At 43.9% G+C, this 18,844-nt stretch overlaps 1 protein-coding gene across 3 annotated transcripts in view; it reads left to right on the plus strand.

Moving 5' to 3' along the window:
• SLC24A3 (solute carrier family 24 member 3) overlaps positions 1–13,756 on the plus strand; it is a 183,029-nt gene extending 169,273 nt beyond the window's left edge. For all 3 annotated transcript variants that reach the window (XM_063327970.1, XM_063327967.1, XM_063327969.1), the window contains exons 16-17: positions 9,255–9,320; positions 10,358–13,756. In XM_063327970.1, the coding sequence (XP_063184040.1) occupies positions 9,255–9,320; positions 10,358–10,507 (216 nt within the window). In that variant the 3' untranslated portion in view covers positions 10,508–13,756. The remainder of the gene's footprint in view (positions 1–9,254; positions 9,321–10,357) is intronic.
• The last annotated feature ends 5,088 nt before the right edge of the window (positions 13,757–18,844 follow it).

Below are 18,844 nucleotides of genomic sequence, written 5' to 3' on the forward strand. Positions count from 1 at the left end.
TTTCAGCTTATTATTTATTTTATTCTTCCTTTCTCGTTACAAGAAAGGAATGGAAAACCATCTTGCGCTTCTCAGGCTGCATCTTGGAAGCATCTGTCACCTATTTTAGAGAAGGAAGTTCCCCTTTTTCTGTTTTCCTACTTTGAATGAAACATTTTCCTGTAGGGTGTGGGTACACCGCAAGTGGAGACTGCAGGGCAGTCACAGCCCCAGCCTGAAGAGAGGGGCTGCACCCACATGATGTGATGTAGGAAGCTGGCACACCAGGCAGTGCTTTGCAAAACCACTGTAAGCTCCAGGGCACCCGTCTCCGATACCATTCACCCTGCCTCGCCTACGTGTATCTGTTACGACGAACCAGGTCCATCTCAGTGTGATCATCAATGTGCAATACTGGATTTTTAATCTTTTCCTTCCAGCGCTGACTAGAGTCAGTCCAACCCCAAGCTAGAGAATGCTCCATCTCTTGCTTCTCAAGGAAAATGTTAGTTAGTGTTGGTGCAGAGAAAAAAACGTCCTCCTCTGCCCTCGCCCTTTGCCTTCAGTTCGGTTGTCCATCCCACACTTCTTGGTTTGGGCCAGGCCACTGATGCTTTTCCCATCAAAAGGGAGATCTAATCGATATCAAACAGCTTCCATATCAGATCCCTTCTGTTTCTACAATGTCTAGTCTCTAACCCAACTATATGTTTATTATTTTAAGAGTCCTTGTTATTTCTGGACGCTCATTAATGTCCCGGCACTAACTCTGCCTTCCTGTGTGCTTCCCGCTGGAGCTTCCATCTCCACTACTCAGAGGTCACTTGGCCACCCTCCTGCTGCAGCTCTGGCCTTCTGTTATCAACCATAGCTAATCTAGCATGCCAGCAGGACTTTCGGAGAAAAAGCAGCATCCCTGTGGACCTAGAGAGACCTTTGAAAGAGTTCGCTTTCTCTTCTCTTCCAGCTCTGAGTCTTGGACACGTTGCTGACTCTCTAATCCTGTAAGCATCCTTCCCCAGTGGCCCTGGCAAATCCAGAGTGGAAGGACATTTGCTTCACGTCTTCCATCCAATTGCTTCCCTCTGGAATCTTTTTTTGGATGTGAAGCTGTAAACCAGACATCAGCCAAGAGTATTTTAGAGACTAGGAATCTTAGCCTAAGGACAAACAGCCAGGTTCATTTGTTCACATCAGCATTTGGGAGTATACTCATATGTCTATCCATCACTCTCCTGCCTGATAACTTCAGCCAGTTTCAGCAAAATTTGACAGTAAGTTAGAAGTCTTAGAGATGTTACATTCCTCTCATGCAAACGAGCAGCTAGAGAGAGAAGGAGTAACCCCAGTGTGAGCCTTGTTAGACATCAGAGAAGCCAGAGGGAAGCGGACACTCAAGAAACACACATTGAGATGGCAAGTGTCACTGCTTTGCTATTCGCTGACCAGTTTGCTGTTCGCTGTTTTAATTCAAGGCCCTATGATGAATCTTATGACATTAGGACAAAGCTGGCCTCCGTCTCCTCACAGCCAGCATCTGTGTATCTGTTCCCTGCCATGTTCCAGCCCAGTTGTCTGCATATAGACCACCTTTAAATCCTCTGAGGGAAGAGGGAGGAATAGGTTCGATGGAGCTGTCAGTCTGTGGGACAAACATTAAGGTGGAGGATAGCAACAGGGTGGTGGCTCTTAAGTGTCTGCCGGGGGCCCTGCTTCCTGCAGCATCACTCGTCACTTCTGTAGATGTTACTCCTCTTCCTGCTCTGGGGTGCCAGACTCTTTCCAGTTGTCACATTAGCATCTGCAACGCAATGTGCTTGTGTCACTGCATCAGCAGCATGCAGCTTGGCAGGTATTAATGGTTTAATTTATTAGCTGATCCCAAAAACCTATGGATGGGCATAGCAAGCAGGTGCATGCTAAAGCTAGTCCCTCCAGCTTCCTGGAGTAGTTTGCACGTATGGAGTGCACTTTCTCGCAGGTTCCGTGACAGGGAGACTCGGATGGTTATACTGTAGTACAGCAAAAGTGTCTGGTCCCTTCCAAAGCTCCTAACAATACAGGAATTCTCTCCAACCATAACCCCTGCGTTTCTTGCTTAATACCTTGAGTGTCCGCGTGCAGCACTCCCATGTTTTGTACGCCAGGGTGTGTACCCTCTGCAAAGTGAATTGTGTGATACAGAGCAAAGCAAGGGTTCTTTCTTAGGAGTCTCAGAAAAGGTCCAAGAAGGAAATTCCATTGAAACATGCGGTAATGCAGAACATGTCTGAAGTTTCAGTTTGTTGAGACCCCTGTCTTACAGCAAGGCCTGGGGAATGCAGGATTTACGCTGAATTTTCACTGCCAGGCAGGGACACTGCAGGAAAAGGATCCCCAAACAGACAAAGGACCTGTGACTTTGTCAGCCAAGGGACTGGAAACATAGCAGAGTCCTTCTAATATTCCTGAATGAGGTAATTTTTCTCGTATTTGGACCCTGGAGCAAAACCAGTTTGGGTTTTGGCAATAGCTCCTTGTTTTCCCTTCAGCAACTGCCAGAAAAGAACTGAAGAATGGAATCACATTTATTTTGTTTCCATTGTTTTTCCTCTGCTGTTTAGCTCCAGCCTCAGTTCCTTATTGCCTGCAGGAGCTGCGTGGGAATAGCTGGAGCTGGTGGCAGCGTCTTTGTATTTGCTACACGAGAAGCAAGGAGATAGCCTCTGTTCAAATTCAGACAGAGTAGATTTTGAACTTTCAAACCTTTCATGTGTGATCAGTCAAAACAGAGTGTTTGTCTGGCCTGCTTTAGCCACTAGATACCAGCCAAACCTCAAAGGAGAGTTTGGGAATGTTGATTTTTCCTCCTTGCAGTATGAGGGAGTGCTTCGTCTGCAGACAGTTCTCTCCTGGGGAAGAAGCATTTCCTATTCTTAAATGAGCAGAGAACTGAGCTTTTCCTTCTATAATTAAGAAGGCTCCAGCTGAGGCCCTTTTTCTGCTCTTTGCTAAAAACTGAAATTATCTCCTCCCTTACTGTGAGTTTTGAATGTTTTGCTGGCCTTGTTTTCCCTGAACTTACACATTGTCACATACCCTGAGAAAACCTATTCTACTGCCTCTTGCAGGAAATGCCACTTGACTCATGCGAAAGCTGCTTGACTTATTTCTACCATAATTTGACAGATCAACAACACATTTTTCTTAAGCTTTTGTGCCAAATTTCAGAGTCTTCTGAGCTCCTGTGCTCACAGTTAGTTAGAAGTCACAATAAGAAAAAGGACAGGCTACGGTGATAATCAGAGAAGTGGGAATAGTTCGTCGGTTAAAACTGTATTTCCAGAGCTGTAGGCTTATGGGAAATTTGTGAAACAGCAGCAAGTAGTCCAAAATCAAATGCAGAAAAAGAAAGGATCCTCCAGGCAAGTATAGAACTAAAATGAGAGAAACGAGAAATAAGTAAACAGTGGCTATTCAGTGGCTGTTCAACTAAGATACTTTACCTATCTTAGAACCACCAAGCAATACTGTATAAAACAATTCATGGTTCTGTATGATTACTTTTTGAAATAGATAGATGGGCATTAGATTAGAAAATGTTGAAAGACTACCAGAGCTGGACAGAAGGTGAAAAAAAAGCAGCACACCTACTTGTGTGGCTTTTGTGACTCTAACTATTGCTGCGGACAGAATGGTTCTAATGTGGACCTGGGCCAAACAGGAGAAGATTGTAGGAAAGCCTTTAGCATTAACAAGTAGGATAAAACAGTAGGAAGCTGCTGTACCGGCCTTTTGGTTCTGATGAGCCACCCCTGCTGTGCGCCAATTAGCGCAATACTGTTCAGAGTTTCAGCAGACTTAGAGCAAATCTGAACCTGTCTCCTTTGAAACCGTATGTTCTCTTGTTTGTGTTAGATAAGTAATAGCAGTGTTTGCTAGAATTAAATGTTCTCGTTTTCATTAATATTTGAGGGTTTCCATTCTGTTTTCACGGACCTGTTTCCAGAGCTAGGTATAGGCTAGCCAAGAGCTTTGGCGGCAGTCCTCTGGTGACTCTTAATGCAAGAATTAAAATACTTCAGTGCCCAGTAGCAAATTTGATAGAAGGGAATATGTGGTCATACCCCAAACAATGTGGGCTATTTGCTCAAGCCTACCTTGCTCAGCTATGGTAAATGGAGAATGCTCTAATGTGACCAGTGCGTCAGGAAAGTCACTGCTGGCTGATCTAACGCTGGAAACCCCTTCTACCACCAGCGCAAGGTGTACTGGAGAACATCTCTCCAAATCCTCAGGCTGCAGCCCCCACAAATGCTTGTCAATGAGTTCCGTCTAGCTCCAAGGAGACCTTTCTTTGTTTGAGTGAGAATATTTAGCAAAAAAAATCCCTCAAAGACCGGACTGCCATTGCATTTTGGACCTGAACAAACCCAGACAGTTTTCATTCTCTTCTCAGTGTAAGCTACAAAGGCTGCAAGAATCTCGAAGCACTGCGTTACTCCAAGAAACCTTTACATTAAGAGTTATCTGGGCAAAAGACTTAAACAGGAATTGTATCTGCTGTGAGGGAGGTTTCTTACTGGTGTGAATCAGCTTGCTCCAGGGCTATCTTAAGTAACCCAGAGACCCTGGGCCCCGTGCCTGAATGTGTGCCATTCTCCATGTGTGTGAAAGGCTAGTGAGATCAGACTTAGTGCGTGTGCCAGCAAAGCAGTGCATTGTACACAGCTGGACCCCCTGCACACACCATGCAGAGCTGCCCTGTGCATAAGCAGCGAGCCACATTACTTGGACTACTTGTGTGCACATAGAGTAACTCCACAGCATGTATACTGCAAGTCCAGCATCCGGAATTACACCCAGCATCCATCCATGGAATCCATCTCCCAGCCGTCCCAGGGCAAGTCTGCTTTGAGGACGGGCTTACATCAACGTCAGTTCGTTCCAACTCTCTTTCTGTTGTTTTTCATTCGCTTCTCATTGTTTTATAGCCCTTCCCACCTGTCATCTTTGTTCTCTTCGGTCCCCTTTCTGCCTGCTCCATGGCATGGCAGGGCGACGCCATGCATGCGGCACCTCCTGAGCCACAGTGGAAACACTTGGAATTCTGCACAGCTTTTACAGTGCTTTGAGCTCACCAACAAAGTTTTTTACCCAAAGAGTTGCACTTTTTCTGAGTTGCACTTTTTCTTCCAGAAAGTCCAGCTGTGATATGTATCCAGTTCAGCCAAATGAGCTTCCTGACAAAGTACATTCCACAGCTAGCATTTGCTTGCCCAAGGAAACCACCCTTTGCTATGTACATGGAAGGGGTTTAATCCTGCTGTCCCGTGGCAGAGTGAGGTATTAGGTAATGACCCTAATAAATGGTCCCATTTTTTGCAGAGCAAAAAGCCCTGGAAAGTGAAAACTGCATTAGAAAACACCCTTTCCACCCCTCCCAGGAAATCCTTTCTTTCTATGGGAATAGTCAAGCCTCGTGAAGGAAGCTTCTTGTTATTTAGGTTAATTAATAGCTAATTGCTTTGCTTAACAGTGGGAGCTGGGCTAGATCCCAGGTGAGGAGCATTGCTAGTTAAGCCTGAGTTGAGAGCTGTTAACCTGGAGTGAAACTCGTGTGTTTTAATGCAGTACCACTGCAAGGGAAAATTGCTGCTCATGCTGCTGAAGCGGTTGCCACGTTTGCTTTGCCCATGTGGGATCAGCATGACGTGTGTCACTGTATAAAACCTGTCATAAATAATTAGCATACGCTTTCTACTTTTGGATAATCCTTAATTAGCAACTTTTATTCCCCCGAGTGACCTCCAAAGAGGAGCCTTGCAGGTAGTCCAAAGAAAGAAAACAGCCCCAAACACCTCTCTTTGGAAGCCTTGTCCTCAGCAAATCAGACACAGAGGCCTTTGGAACGGTTTTCTTTCCAAATGTCTGCTGGTTTTATGGAGGCTAATGATGTAACTGAGAAGGAGCGTCTGCACTTTAGGTTGAATTCAGACATTTTCCATGCTAAAATAATTCCAGCTGCTTCATTTGCTTCCTTTTCCTGTAGATTCCTTTACGATTGATGTATTTCATACTGACAGTTTTTACAGATATTGGCACTGGTCAAACAGAATTCCTGACCAAAATCCAGACAGGAATTTATTGTAAAATAGCATCTGTCTTCCCTAGCCAGCTGCTGCTCATTTGGGGTAGCAGGGAAGGTGGCTTTAAATTTGTATTTTAGTTACACAAAGCTAGTTTAGGGTTTTTTTGCATTTTAGAATACCTAAAATGGAAATCCAGGTCACCTATCATGTATGGATCATTCAGATTAGTGGAAGCAGGAGAAGAGGGGTGAGTGAAACACAGTGGACGAGTCCATCTCTACAGGGAGCAATAATGTGTGCACAGAGCCTCCAGATTTAGCTTCTCCTGGCTCCTTAGTGTAACAGGAAATAGGCTTTAAGATATCAAAGAAAAAGGTTTTCTGAGTCAGAATCTGATGTCGTCTCTCTTCCCAAGAGCAGCTCTTGTTTCAGCAAAACTTTGAGGTTTTCTTGGGACTGGTAATAGAAGCTACGGTGGCCTTTGAGAATTCTTCCATAGCTGCAAAAATACACTTCCTCCTGTCCGCCACTTAGAACCTGCAGTTTACATTAACAGGGGGATCGTTACATTTTTCACCTTCAGTTATGCAGACAGTTCAAAAATAGGCTTTCCCGCTCTGAAGCAATCCAAATCCTTCATTTCTTTGGGCGGTTAGTCTAGTGAGAATACTGTATTTTACATGTAATGGCCGTAGGAATATAATGGTCCCCCTGTACATACACACACTTACACCTTATGTCTTAAAGAAATCTTGTAATGCATTTAAGAACAGATGAGCATCACGGCTGTAGCCTTTTTTATGATAGCAAAAATCAGTTAAGAAGGAAAATGTGCCATTTGTGTAAGCCGGTATTCTAACGTACGTGAAGATAACAGAAGTCTCAGGCAGCAACAGAGCTCTGCAAACTGGTGGGACCTTTGTGAGTACAAATGCTGATAACAATTCCAATGTATAGTAGCTGCGCAAGACCTACTCACGCTTCTCATGGTTTATTAGAAGTACAGCAATGCGTCATCGTGCTGAATCTTGAACATGTACAGGAAAAGAGAGAAATCCTTCCAAGACTGTCTTTCTGCAGCGTGCTTGACCTTGTCTCCAACATGGATTTGCCTAGAGGATTCTGGGTGTATGGCGGTCATTGCAGGCTCAGGTTTGCAAAATGTCAGAACCAGTAATCCTTTCCTTGGCTCTGGAAGTCAGGCTCTCCCCTCGGTTGTCCATGGGGAATGAAGGTAAATCATTACTTTGGATTTGGAAGCAATATTTGGGTGAAAAGTTTTTCCCGACTGTGATGTAAAATGGTGCAAGTGCCTCAGCAGTCCTGCATTCATGAAATTGTAGTGCTGCTTATCGTCAAATTAGTAATACCCGGTTCTCTTGCAAATGGGCTTCTTTATAGTCTAACTGAAAGGATGCGAGCACCAAAAAATGGCCAGTGATACACTATGTACCATTATTTTCTGTGCTGACAGTTGGGAAAATAATATTGTAGCGTGAAAGTTTAGTTTTAATTGTTCAATGGACTAAAAACACTTTAAAAAATAAGAAATAAACCTAGCTGTTAGAAAAAAATGTACTGTTTGAGGTGGATGAACTTTCATTCTGGGAACTATTCTCTTGTCTGTAGATCGTTTGCAGGGATGAACTGATGTTTTTGCTTTTCCTTGTATACAAATGTAGAACAAACTGAGCAATTAAGAATTGGCTACCAGCACCATTAAGGAAGATCCCAGCATTTAGTTCTGCTGTTTGACCTCAGCAGCAAAGTGGTGTGACTGAAAATATAACCACTGCACAAAATCAACATCTACTAGACAAACAATAGCAGTGTCCTTTTCTAAAGCATCCTTGAAAAATACTCATACATAATCTTTTGCTAAGATTGACCTCTGCCAGGAAACTTAAATAGTTGGTTGCTACTTTAAATAGTAATTGGTTTTGGTGACTGCCAGTTGGAACTCAACTTCACGTAGGGTTTCGTCACACAGAAAGTGCAGGGAGGAATACAGATGGGCTGTGTTACCTTATAGTGGCCTTAAGGTAATAATTGATAACAGGTGGTCTAAAGATTTACAATTTAGTCACCTATGGCACCCACTCCACAGCTTCCAGTTGCCCTGTTGCTTCCCTGGAGAAGCCAACCTTCCCTAGGAGGAAGCCTCTCTCACACAGTAGCCGCTGCAGAAATGCCTTGAGAGACTCCACCTGAGTGCTCCCTTGGAGATGCTGCAGGTGATACTATTTGAGAAGATCATATAAAAGTGCTCAAAGGGCCAGTGCTTAAGCTCCATCAGAGAAGAATAGGAAACTGAAGAGAGGTGTGATCCTAGCTGAGGAACAGGCTTAGGGGGGTGGCTTTATTACCTGTGGCCTTTCTATGTAGTTTTAGGCTTGTGTTACATAAAATCATGTTTTTAATGTATTTAGGGATTAAAGATGCAAGTAAAGGCCTTTGGCTAGACTCCAAAGCCTCTAAAAATGTCAGTTAAATAGCTTCACAGCTTTGAGGCCAGTATCTCGGTTCTTCGCTTGCACAGTGGGTGTAATCATGGCTCTGCCACGGAGATGGCTACGTCAGAGCTTGTGATGCACCTGTGAACCTAAGTGACAATATCCGTAGGCAGCTCTACAGACAATAAGTTGTCTCTTTGCCTTATTTGCCTCAGTGCTAAATAATGTTCAGCCTATGCTCGTGTGCCCTAACACGTTGGTAGTGATGATTTTCAGCAGGTGAGGTTTAGGCCATCATATTACTGACTTGTTTCCTTCACCGAGATGAGTGAGAGTAGGGAAGAAGTTATGTGTTTGTGTGTGTCCGTGTTTATTTTCACCCCGCAGTGAAGCGTTAATTGGTGACTGAATGCAAAATTTCCTTTTTCCCTGTTTGTTCTTACAGGACTCACATAAGAGTTAATTGCCAAAAAGAAAATTTCACTATATAACAATATAAGGGATGACAAAGTCCATGTAGGGGTGGAACAGTTCGAAAGCTGTCAGGTCCTAAGGACACTAATAATACTACTTCTTTTTTGGCAACAGGGAGTAGGCAAAATAATCTGTGATGTAATGATCTGACTTGGCATTTACAGCTTGCAAGACAGTGTTTAGCAACTCAGCAGTTTAGGATTACAGAATTATCAGCAAAGAGAAATATTGTTGCTTGAAATTGTGACACGGTTTTATAAACTTCCTTCTTTTACAGATTCGGTTAAACAGCAGAGGACTTATCTATTCTGTTGGTCTCCTGCTGGCATCTGTTTTTGTCACAGTATGTATATCGTCTTTTGTTCTTTGTTTCCAAAATAGCAATTTTTATATACATTTTCTTCACCTGTTCCTTTCTCACCTCCAGCTGTAATAGTGGATGCAAAGTCTGTAGTTAAGGGATAGGGATGCTCACTCCTGTTGTAAACTTCCCAAGACCTTAATCTGGCACTTCTCAGAAGCTATCGCTGTCACAGGATGGCTCTCACATTTGTGTATTTTTCATGGGAGGAGTCCAGGAGATCCATTGGTAATCTTTAGTTATTTTTCATGGTAGAGTTGAAGCAGATCCCTTGATGTATGACTGGATCCATTCTCCTGCTGGACAGGTAGACAAAATGCTGTACAGTTTACTTTGGCCCTCCGTAGGAACCTTCCGAAATACAACAGAGACCAGAACAAATAGTGCCTGGATGTGACATTGTTTCTGTTGAAATCAGTGCCTTGCATTCCCTGAGCTGTCCAAGTCCAACGTAGCAGACTAGAAATGATAGAGGGAAGAGGATTTGTGTGACCTCTTCCAAATCTTGAGACCAGCTGCTATAGGGAGTCCTCCTGCGCATGGCACACCAACACAATTCCCTCGTACACAAGAGTTTAACCTTTTTAGAGGTTTGTGTGGGAGCAAACTAAGCAAAGTCCAGCACAGCCTTAGACTGTGTGGCTCTAGATGGAGATGCAGAGGGGCACATGAAGCATTTTGAGTGAAGAAAAAGGAATCTGACCTTCAAAAACATTTCTGATGGAATTAAATTGGATTGTTCTTCGTAAAATCAAAGTAATTGCAGAAACTTAAGGCTCTTGGGCCAGGACTCAAGGTGATGTGAGTCAGTGTGACTTCAATGGTTGCAACGGGGATACTCTGATTTACTTCAGCTGTGGTCTTCAGCACACTTGTTGCAGTATTTGCATTGTGATTGCTTCCAGGTGACCATGGTCAATAAGGGGAGAGTCGTCTTGGTGCTCTTGTAATTGAGAATGTGATTTACCGCTTTATTTAAAATGTTCCTGCTGTGGTGGCTTACTCTGTGTTTATTGTAGGTATTTGGCGTCCACATGAACAAATGGAAACTGGATAAGAAGCTAGGGTGTGTGTGCCTTTCCCTTTACGGCATCTTCCTGTGTTTCTCCATCATGACAGAATTCAATGTTTTCACTTTTGTGAACTTACCAATGTGCAGAGATCACTAATGCAGGTGGCAGACTGTCGGGAGGAACTTCCTTCTTACCTGTGCAATACAAACCACGGCTGGCATCTCCTGAATGCGGTGCACCTCCAAGTCGTGCTGTATATCCTGTTCACTGTTCATAGGACCCGTGGCCCCATCTAGGTCTGCCCTCTCCCTGACCCCCCACAACCTGGAAAAATCCTGCATCGATGTGAAGATTATTTTTTTTTTCAACATTCATGTGATTTCCTAGCTCAGTTTTTGAACAGTGTGACTGGGACTTTAGATGAACTGGCTGCTAACTGGCGTCAAGCCAGGCAAAACTGGTCTGCTACAATTCCTTCTTTTTTTAAGTTATTTGATGGAAGACTAATCTAATTTATGACTTAAGACTATTGCTACAATGCAGAAGAGGGTACGTCGTACACGGGCTGATTTTCAAGGAGATTCATGGGAATTTTTTTGTTTGGTTTTTTGTTTGGGTTCTTTTTTTAGTTTTGTTTTGGTTTTTTGGTCCTTCTGGGGTTCTTTTTGTTGTTTTGTTGGGGTTTTTTTAATTGCCAGAGATCAACGTCCTCTCTTGCAGCTTCTCCTGAGCGCTGGGTCTCCTGTAACGATCCAAAGGTCACAGGGCAGTGTAATATGGGAATACAATTCAAGGTACTCAGCGTATGAATGGATTTACTGCGTGTTAAAAGAAGACTGTCAAGGCAACAGACAATGACTTTTTACTATAAATAATGAATCTTGTACAGGTGTGATGAGAAAAGCAAGGTAAACATGGATTCAAAGGGTAAACACTGCTACCATTTTACTACTAATGTTGGAGTTTTATTACTAGGGTGTTTATGGTATTTCCAAGCAATAGTTTGATCGCCAGCCCGGGAGGGCTACCAAGGAGGTGTCCTGGTTTTTAATGATCTGCACGTGGAAATGGAAGGTCAGAACTTTCTCTGCTTCATCAGATTTCTTGTTTTGGGGGGATTCAATAGTTCATGTCTTACTCATTCTGAGAAGGACATAAGTACGTGTCGGAACTTTTCTAAATGAGTTACAGACACTGGTTTCTTTAAAAGAAAAGAGGCATATTTTGCACAGACATAGTTACTGAAGTCATAATTTGCCACTCTTTAAAGAATACACTGGACCTGGTCAGATATTTGTCTTCTTAAGCAGTGGAACTTATCTAATACAGATCATGTGGATTCATCACCCCTCCTTTGGGAGGGAGGAAGACACAGAGAGAGATGGCACTTTTTAAAATGTGGAATATCTTCAATGCAGACTCGCTCACAGATCTTAAGTTATTGTGAAAGTTTAGCTATTCATTGTTCCAATATCCCAGCTAGATTTTGTATAATTCTGTATTAATATGCAGGCAGATTCCACCCCATGAGAAACACCATCACGACTTCATTTGTATGTATTGGTACTGTGGATTCTTGCCAGTGCTGGCTCTTGTATTTACTTTAAGCACTGATCACTTCTGATTCATTTGGTATGTTTTTTCCTCTTTCTTGTATATGTTCTACTATGAAATGTATTAAGATACTACCAGCTAGGTGAATGTTTTTGTCTATGGTACAAACAGTGGCAAATATTGGTAGTAAGGCACAGCAAACCCTACATAAAAGAAAGGAAAACTAAAAAAAAAAAAAAAAAACCAAACCTGAAACTATAACAGGAAAAAAAAACTCCGAAAAAAAGAAGAGTCCTGTTTCTCAGACAGAAAGCCAATTTTAATTTCGTTTGCACTTTTGGAAGTTTCTTCAGTTTGATTTTCTTTAGGCAAAATGCTGTAAATCAAAATATTTACACCCTGCGGTTTCCATTCAGCTCAGCACCTGATTTTCTTTCTTTGTTACACCGAATGTGCGGAGGCACTGGCAGCCGTTGCAGTGTGCGTGTCGAGGAAGTCCAGTGGCAAAAGCCGTGTACCGCTGGCCTTGGCGGACAAAGTGTGCTTGTGGATCCCTGGCAAGAAGAAGGAAGGGTCCAGGGACAAGCAGTAGAGAGAGTCAATGACATGCCTGCGTCGTCATTTTTCATTCTGGGAAACGCTTGTGTTGCTACTTGTCGAGCTATGCAGCCTGTTGTCTGAGTAGCCTTCTCGTACCTATGCCCGCTGGAAGTCCTTTTGCGTTAGGAAGCCCACTGTACCTTCCTGTTGTTGTTTTTTTTTTGTTGCTGTTGTTTCTTTTTTGTTGTTGTTAATGTGATTAATAATAATAATAACCACTAAAATGCCTAAAATACTTCCTTAAATCAAACAATGTTAGCAACAATGTGGCACATCTCACTAAAATCCACCCCGCAAACACACACCTATACTCTTGTAGCAAGATGCAGTTGCTCCTGAGCAGAGTGTTTCCTTGCTGACAGAGGGACAGATTTGGGGAAGAAAAAAAAAAAAAAAAAAAAGAGAAGTTTCACATCAGGGCCTATTATTACTTCTATTTTGAATATTTATACTGCTGCTCCAATGGAGCCAGTTGGATCTATTTCTACGAAATAGCCATTACCTATCCCATGGCACAAAAACTGCATGAGTATTTTTTAGGAACTTTTCCTATTGGTGTGCATTAAATACTGTAGTATATCGTAGCTTTGCATTGTGTGTAAAACCTGAAATACCTTGTTTTGACACTTGTGTGTTGTGCAAGAATGTTCTGCAAGTTGTTTTTTCTAAGCAGAAGCAAAAAGGTACATTGAACTGCCATTATTTGTGCCATATATGAGTTGATAAGCACTTCCTGTATTGACAGATGCAGTGCGATGTGCTTAACGATTTGCAACCAAATCAACCAGTGCAGACCTGGTTTGGAACAGGATAGACCAACTGAATGTGTGCATTCTTGTTTTTGTCTCCTAAAGAGAGAGCCTCTCCAGCTCATTAGCATAATCAAAGCCTGTGGAAAAGTCCCCAAAGCAAAATCCCTGAGCAATTTTTTAGCATCCTACCTGTACGTCAACTCCAAAACTCAAATAGACAGTTATATTCAAATCCAGTGCATACTAATAGCTTTACTTCATCAAGCCAAGCAGAGGGCTGAGTCTGAGGGGTTCTCCCCTCCCGACGTTAGATTGTGGAAGCTGCCGGCTGTGCGGGGTGGGGGGGACAGCCAGGGCCCAGCTTCGGTTTCCTGGTGAGAAGCTCTGCAGTGCTCTTTGCTGCCTAAGACATGGGCTGTCATTGGGACGCGGGGTCACAGGAGCCCATCGAGGGCGGCTGCCCCCCTGTTGTGCACGGGGAGGTGTGGTGTGGGACAGGGCCGTAGGTGGTGGGACTGGGGTGGGTTTGGGGGGTGGCTGGCTGGGGGGAAGGAGGGAGCTGAGGCACAAAGGGGCTGTGGAGAGGCCCGGGATCTGCGGGAAACCAGTGGTGAAGCCAGGTTGGGTTGGGGTTTTGAATATGAGTGTGATTCCTGTGCGGTTTTATTCTTCTGAAAGCAAGGGTCACCTTCACGTCTGAGACTGCTCTGGTCTTTGGACCAGTCGACTGTTTTTGTTTCCATTCCTAGCCCTTCCTGACAATTCTTAATGAGTATTTCAAAGGGAGATTAAAGAACCTTTTCCTCAGTGGAGAGCGCTTCATCGCAGCTCTGACTTTGACCCGATTTAAAAGTGTTATCCCTTGCTAATTTCAACTCCGCTCAACATGTGGATGGCCTTCCTTTGACAGTGGGTCAAAGGCAGAAGGATAGGATAGGATAGGATAGGATAGGACATGAGGAGGTCTTAAGACATGCTGGAAAAACTGCTTTTGTCCCTACCAAAGGTCAATTTTATACTTCCTATTTTTTGGCTTTGGGGTCGGGGTTTTTTTCCCTTTTTTTTTGATGTACTGCACTTTTTTGGTAGATTGTTTCTACAATAGGAACACCAACCTGAAATGAGGAGATTTTTACTGGTATAATTTGGTTGTTTTTTCTTCTGATGCTACTCGCCTCCTTTGTTTTCAGCTTTCTGTCCTCCGCTGTGTCATTCAAATCAATTTATTAGCATGCTTTGAATTTGTGATGTTAGTGCTTGTGAAAACAAATGGTTGTTCTTAACATTCAGATAGATGCGGGACTGGCTTTTTTCTTGAGGAAACGAATCAGGTACAGAACAGCAATCTAGTTTTAGAAAAACAACATTCAACGTAGGTGGAGCAACCTGAGGGTAACATTTATTATCCTGCTGTCAGAACAGGAATTTTTATATGCCTTTTCCAAATAACCACATTAATACCTGTGAGATAAAATGTAGATTGAATATTGTTGGATAACTTTTTAGAAAACCATAACTTTCTGCTGATTGACAGATATTTCTTATATCAAGTTTTTTTGGAAGCCCTAATCCTTTCAAATAAAGCTCACAGAGGTGCAATAGTGTAAGGTTTACCTATGTCAAAGTTGCACCACTGGAGCTTTAAACTTGTTTAAATATATACGTTAAAAATCAGTCTCAGTGGATCATGCTTAGCTGGATTTAAATCTGCCCTGTATTCGTGAAATTTCACTTGATCAGTAGCCACTGTAAGTTAGACTAAAATAGACTTAAGTCCAGGTAAGAATGTCCATATTAGGTTTGTACAACTTTAACTGAATCAGTTTAAAGCCATGCTTTTAAGGAAAGCGGTGGAAGTTTGAATATTTGGAAGACCTCAGCTACTTCACTTCAAATTTAAGGAACTGCAGTTTGAGGATGCTGAAAGGCTGTACCACGTGTAGCGCAAGGCTTAAAGGAAGAGAGTTTTTAGTATTCCCTGACTTGAGTGAAAGATGACCTCTACTGAAATCAACGGCAAAACCCCAGTGATTGTTTTGTAGGGTCAGTGTGTACACGTTTGCAGCAGTATGTCCTGAAAAGGACTGTTGCACTTTGTTTTTTTAAAGATGAATGAACTTTTTATTTTCTTATCTGAATAGGTAAATGAATAACTATTAATATGGCTAGGCACCTTTAAGGGAATTTACATGAATATTCTGTTAGCACTTAGTGGCCTCAAACCTGAAGCATAAATGCATCTACTTCCACCCAAACTGCTCTGACTTGTTTGAATCGCCAGAATCAATCTCAGGTTTGGACAAATCCATGCCTTTTGGAAAAGTTTTTTTTATTTACAGGAAAGCAACGAGGGACAAAATGGCAGTTATTTCATTGAGCACCAAGGGATATGATTTGGCTGTGAAACCTATTGTTCACCGCCCTGAAACAGCCTGAGATCTAGGCCAAGTTATCCAAGTTTGGGCAGAATCATCTAATTTCAGGAAAGCTTCTAAAAAAGCACAATTTCTTTAGCGCAACAGATTTTGTAATGTATTTATAGTTAAAATAACTTTATCATGGTATATTTTAGGTAGTTTTTTATGTTACTTTTTCTAATAGCCTTGCAGAATAAGTTTTAAACCTTCCACACCAAAACAACCTGGCAGAAGTCTTGTCAAGATAATCTTCGTCTGCCAGGTAGGATTTGAATGGTGCTAGAAGTCAACATGGTAATTTTACAGCAACAATTTTAACATAACCTTTTTATTGCCAGTTGAGGGAAAACATAACATTGCATGCCTGAACCTATGAGGTTGAGCATTTGCCTTTGAGGTTTTCCAGCGGCATGCCTGGCAAGCAAGAGCAAAGCAAGGAGCTTGGATTCCCAGAGGAGTAATCCCTGTTGCTGGACATTTTGTCTGTCTTATGCTGTCATGAAAGGAGGGGGCTGCCGGGGCACACCACTCCTTGTTACTGCCTGCTAGCTTGGAATGACAGTTGCTCCTTCTTCGTAGTAGAAACGCAGATTTCCCTTAGGACAAAGTCTTACCTTAATTCTGGTCAGCGTTGTCTCCTGGCCAATAGGTGCTGGAGCAGGTGAGGAAGCAAGCCCTCCGTTCACTTCGTGCACGTAGAGACAGATGTTTGGTTGTGGAAGGGGTTAACCGCAGAAGTGTTTTGGGGAGAGAGAGGCCTGCAATGTAAGTAAGTTTTAGTAGTCATAGGGATACGTAACACCGCCATTAGGAATGAAAAATAAGGACCTCTGCGTTCATTCAGTGAGATCTACATACAACTGGTGGGGTCATTTCAGTAAAGCAGACCCCTGGGTAGCAAACCACCGCATCTCTGAAGGAGACCTGTTGTAATAATTCCTGTCCAAAAGTAGCACCGTCAGCGTACGGGTACATGGCTGCCGTACAATCGCTGTCATTTAGTGAGTGTTGGAATTTCAGAGGTTTAGAAGGGAAATAGCCACGGGATGGCAGGAGCACCGCTGTTCTTCGTGTCCTCCAGGACATGTCTCCATGCTGGGCAGCCTCCAGTTCCCGTGGCTGGCATGGTTCCTGAGAAAGCTGGGCCTCAGGCAGCTCTTGTCCCAGCCGGTGTAGCTGCGCCCGCTAGCCGGCAGCGCGTTGTGGGAAAGTCTTGTCAGGGTAGCCGCAGACGACGCTGCCCTCGCCCAGCCCTGTTCAGCTGGGACGTACTTCTGAGCCCAGCTCTTGCGGCGTCTCGGGGACACGCAAAGTGCTGCTCCCGAGGGAAGGGGAGGCAGCACACTGCCTGCCAGTCCTGGGTAATACCCACCCCCGTGCAAGGGGCTGGGGGCATTTGCACCTCTTCAGGTCCTGGCACGCTAGGGCAGGCTGTGCTCAAGCAGGCTCCTAAGTTGCAAGTCCAGAAAGTACCAGAGCCCCTGCTTCACTTGAAGCCCATACCTTGCTGTGCAGAGGTCTGTGTATTGAAAGCTGAGGCCATGCTTAAGTGTTTTGCTGAGAAATTTGGTTCAGTGCCTCCGGTTCTTCGGCATCAGCAGGGTTTATTTAAGTGCCCACCAAAAGCAGCATGTGCAGGGTAAGAGTGGGGGCTGTCATAGGGAGCAACTGCAGCAAAACGTTCCCATTTGGGGGGGGGGCAGAATCCTGTGTGGTCAGTCAGCAGATGGCTCTCATGAGGAGACCCTGTAATGAACATGCCTTGGGTTAAAATAAGGGAAGTGGCTTTTAGAAGGCTGTTCACTGGGAGTCAGCTGCTGAGATTTTTACTACTGATGCCATTTAGGAAAGTAGATTTTCCCTGTTAGATTTTGCCTTGAGGTCAACTTACCGCTTTCCTGTGTGCCTGTCTAAAAGCCAGTAGCCCATGTTAGTAGCTCTCCTGTGCAAACAGGACCTGACGCTGAGCTTCCTGAAGTTAAAAGCAAGGTTTTTTAACCGAGCTAGAAGGGCTTTGGATCAAGCCCAAGCCCTGGGCAGCCTGCAGATGGGGTTGTGCAGTGTCCTTTCTGCTGTACCCTGCAGGCAGATGTCCGGCTGGTCTGTTAACAACACGCACCGGCGGCGGGGTGCCCCTCTCGCCTTGCTTTCCCAGCAGCTCCTGCCAGCACAAAAAGGAGAGCCGGGCAGTTCCTCTGCCTGCCATATGCTAGTTAGTTCATTTGGTGTCCTCTCGCATTTCTGAAGCATGCACAGGGCTTGGCTGGGGTCTTTTGAATTTGAGGATCCAGTGTGCTCTTGGAGGAGATGGAAAAATAATTTTGCTTTGCAAACTTTGGGCTAAGGTACCACAGCAGTAGTTCTCTCCCGTGTCCCAGCTTCGTGCAACTGCGTCTGTAGGCATAAAGATGGTGAAATATGAAGGATCACATCCAGGATGCTCTGATGCTGTTGACTACTTTTGAGCCAGCACTTGAAATTAAGATGAAAGTCCCGTTAGAAAAACATGCTTTTACATCCTGACTTTGAGCCCTGGTGTAACTTGTGTGTAAATGGCATTAATTACTCTTGGCAGGACTATGGTAACGAAAGACAGTTTGCAGGAAAAGACAGTTCTGTATTAGCTTCCGTGTCAGTTCTTGACTTCACTTTGTTGAGGACCGCCTTTGTTAAGAAAAGGTTAATTTTCTATAGGGTTGCTAAGTAGAATGGCACACTGTGGCTACAGAAACCCAACACAGCCCCTAGCAGAAGGTAAACCTCCTTCCTGGCCATTACAGCCTTAGAATTGCATCTTGTAATTTTCTTAGCAAATGCTAAAATAACGAGAACTGAGCTGTTTGGGAAGGAAAGAAGGGAGTGAGGCTGGGGGAAGGCAAGGGGGAAGATAAACGCTGCAATGCTGTAGTTTGCGATCATTTGAATGACGGGGGCTTGAGTTTTCCTCGTGCTATCTAGAGTTACAGCGTGCACCCTCCCGTCCCACAGTCAAGGGCACAAGTGTGTAGACAGATATGCTCTGGCTGCAGCTGTGCCAGACGACGAGGTGGTGACCCGTGTCCGCCCTCTGCAGCAATCACCCTATCTCTCTGCTGAAGCTTGCCGTCTTTCTGGCAGAGCTGCTTGTGTGATTGTGTGCTGATCAACGTCAGAACGACAGGAGTTTGAGC

The sequence above is a fragment of the Chroicocephalus ridibundus genome, chromosome 3 (genome assembly GCF_963924245.1).
Source record: "Chroicocephalus ridibundus chromosome 3, bChrRid1.1, whole genome shotgun sequence".
NCBI lineage: Eukaryota > Metazoa > Chordata > Aves > Charadriiformes > Laridae > Chroicocephalus > Chroicocephalus ridibundus.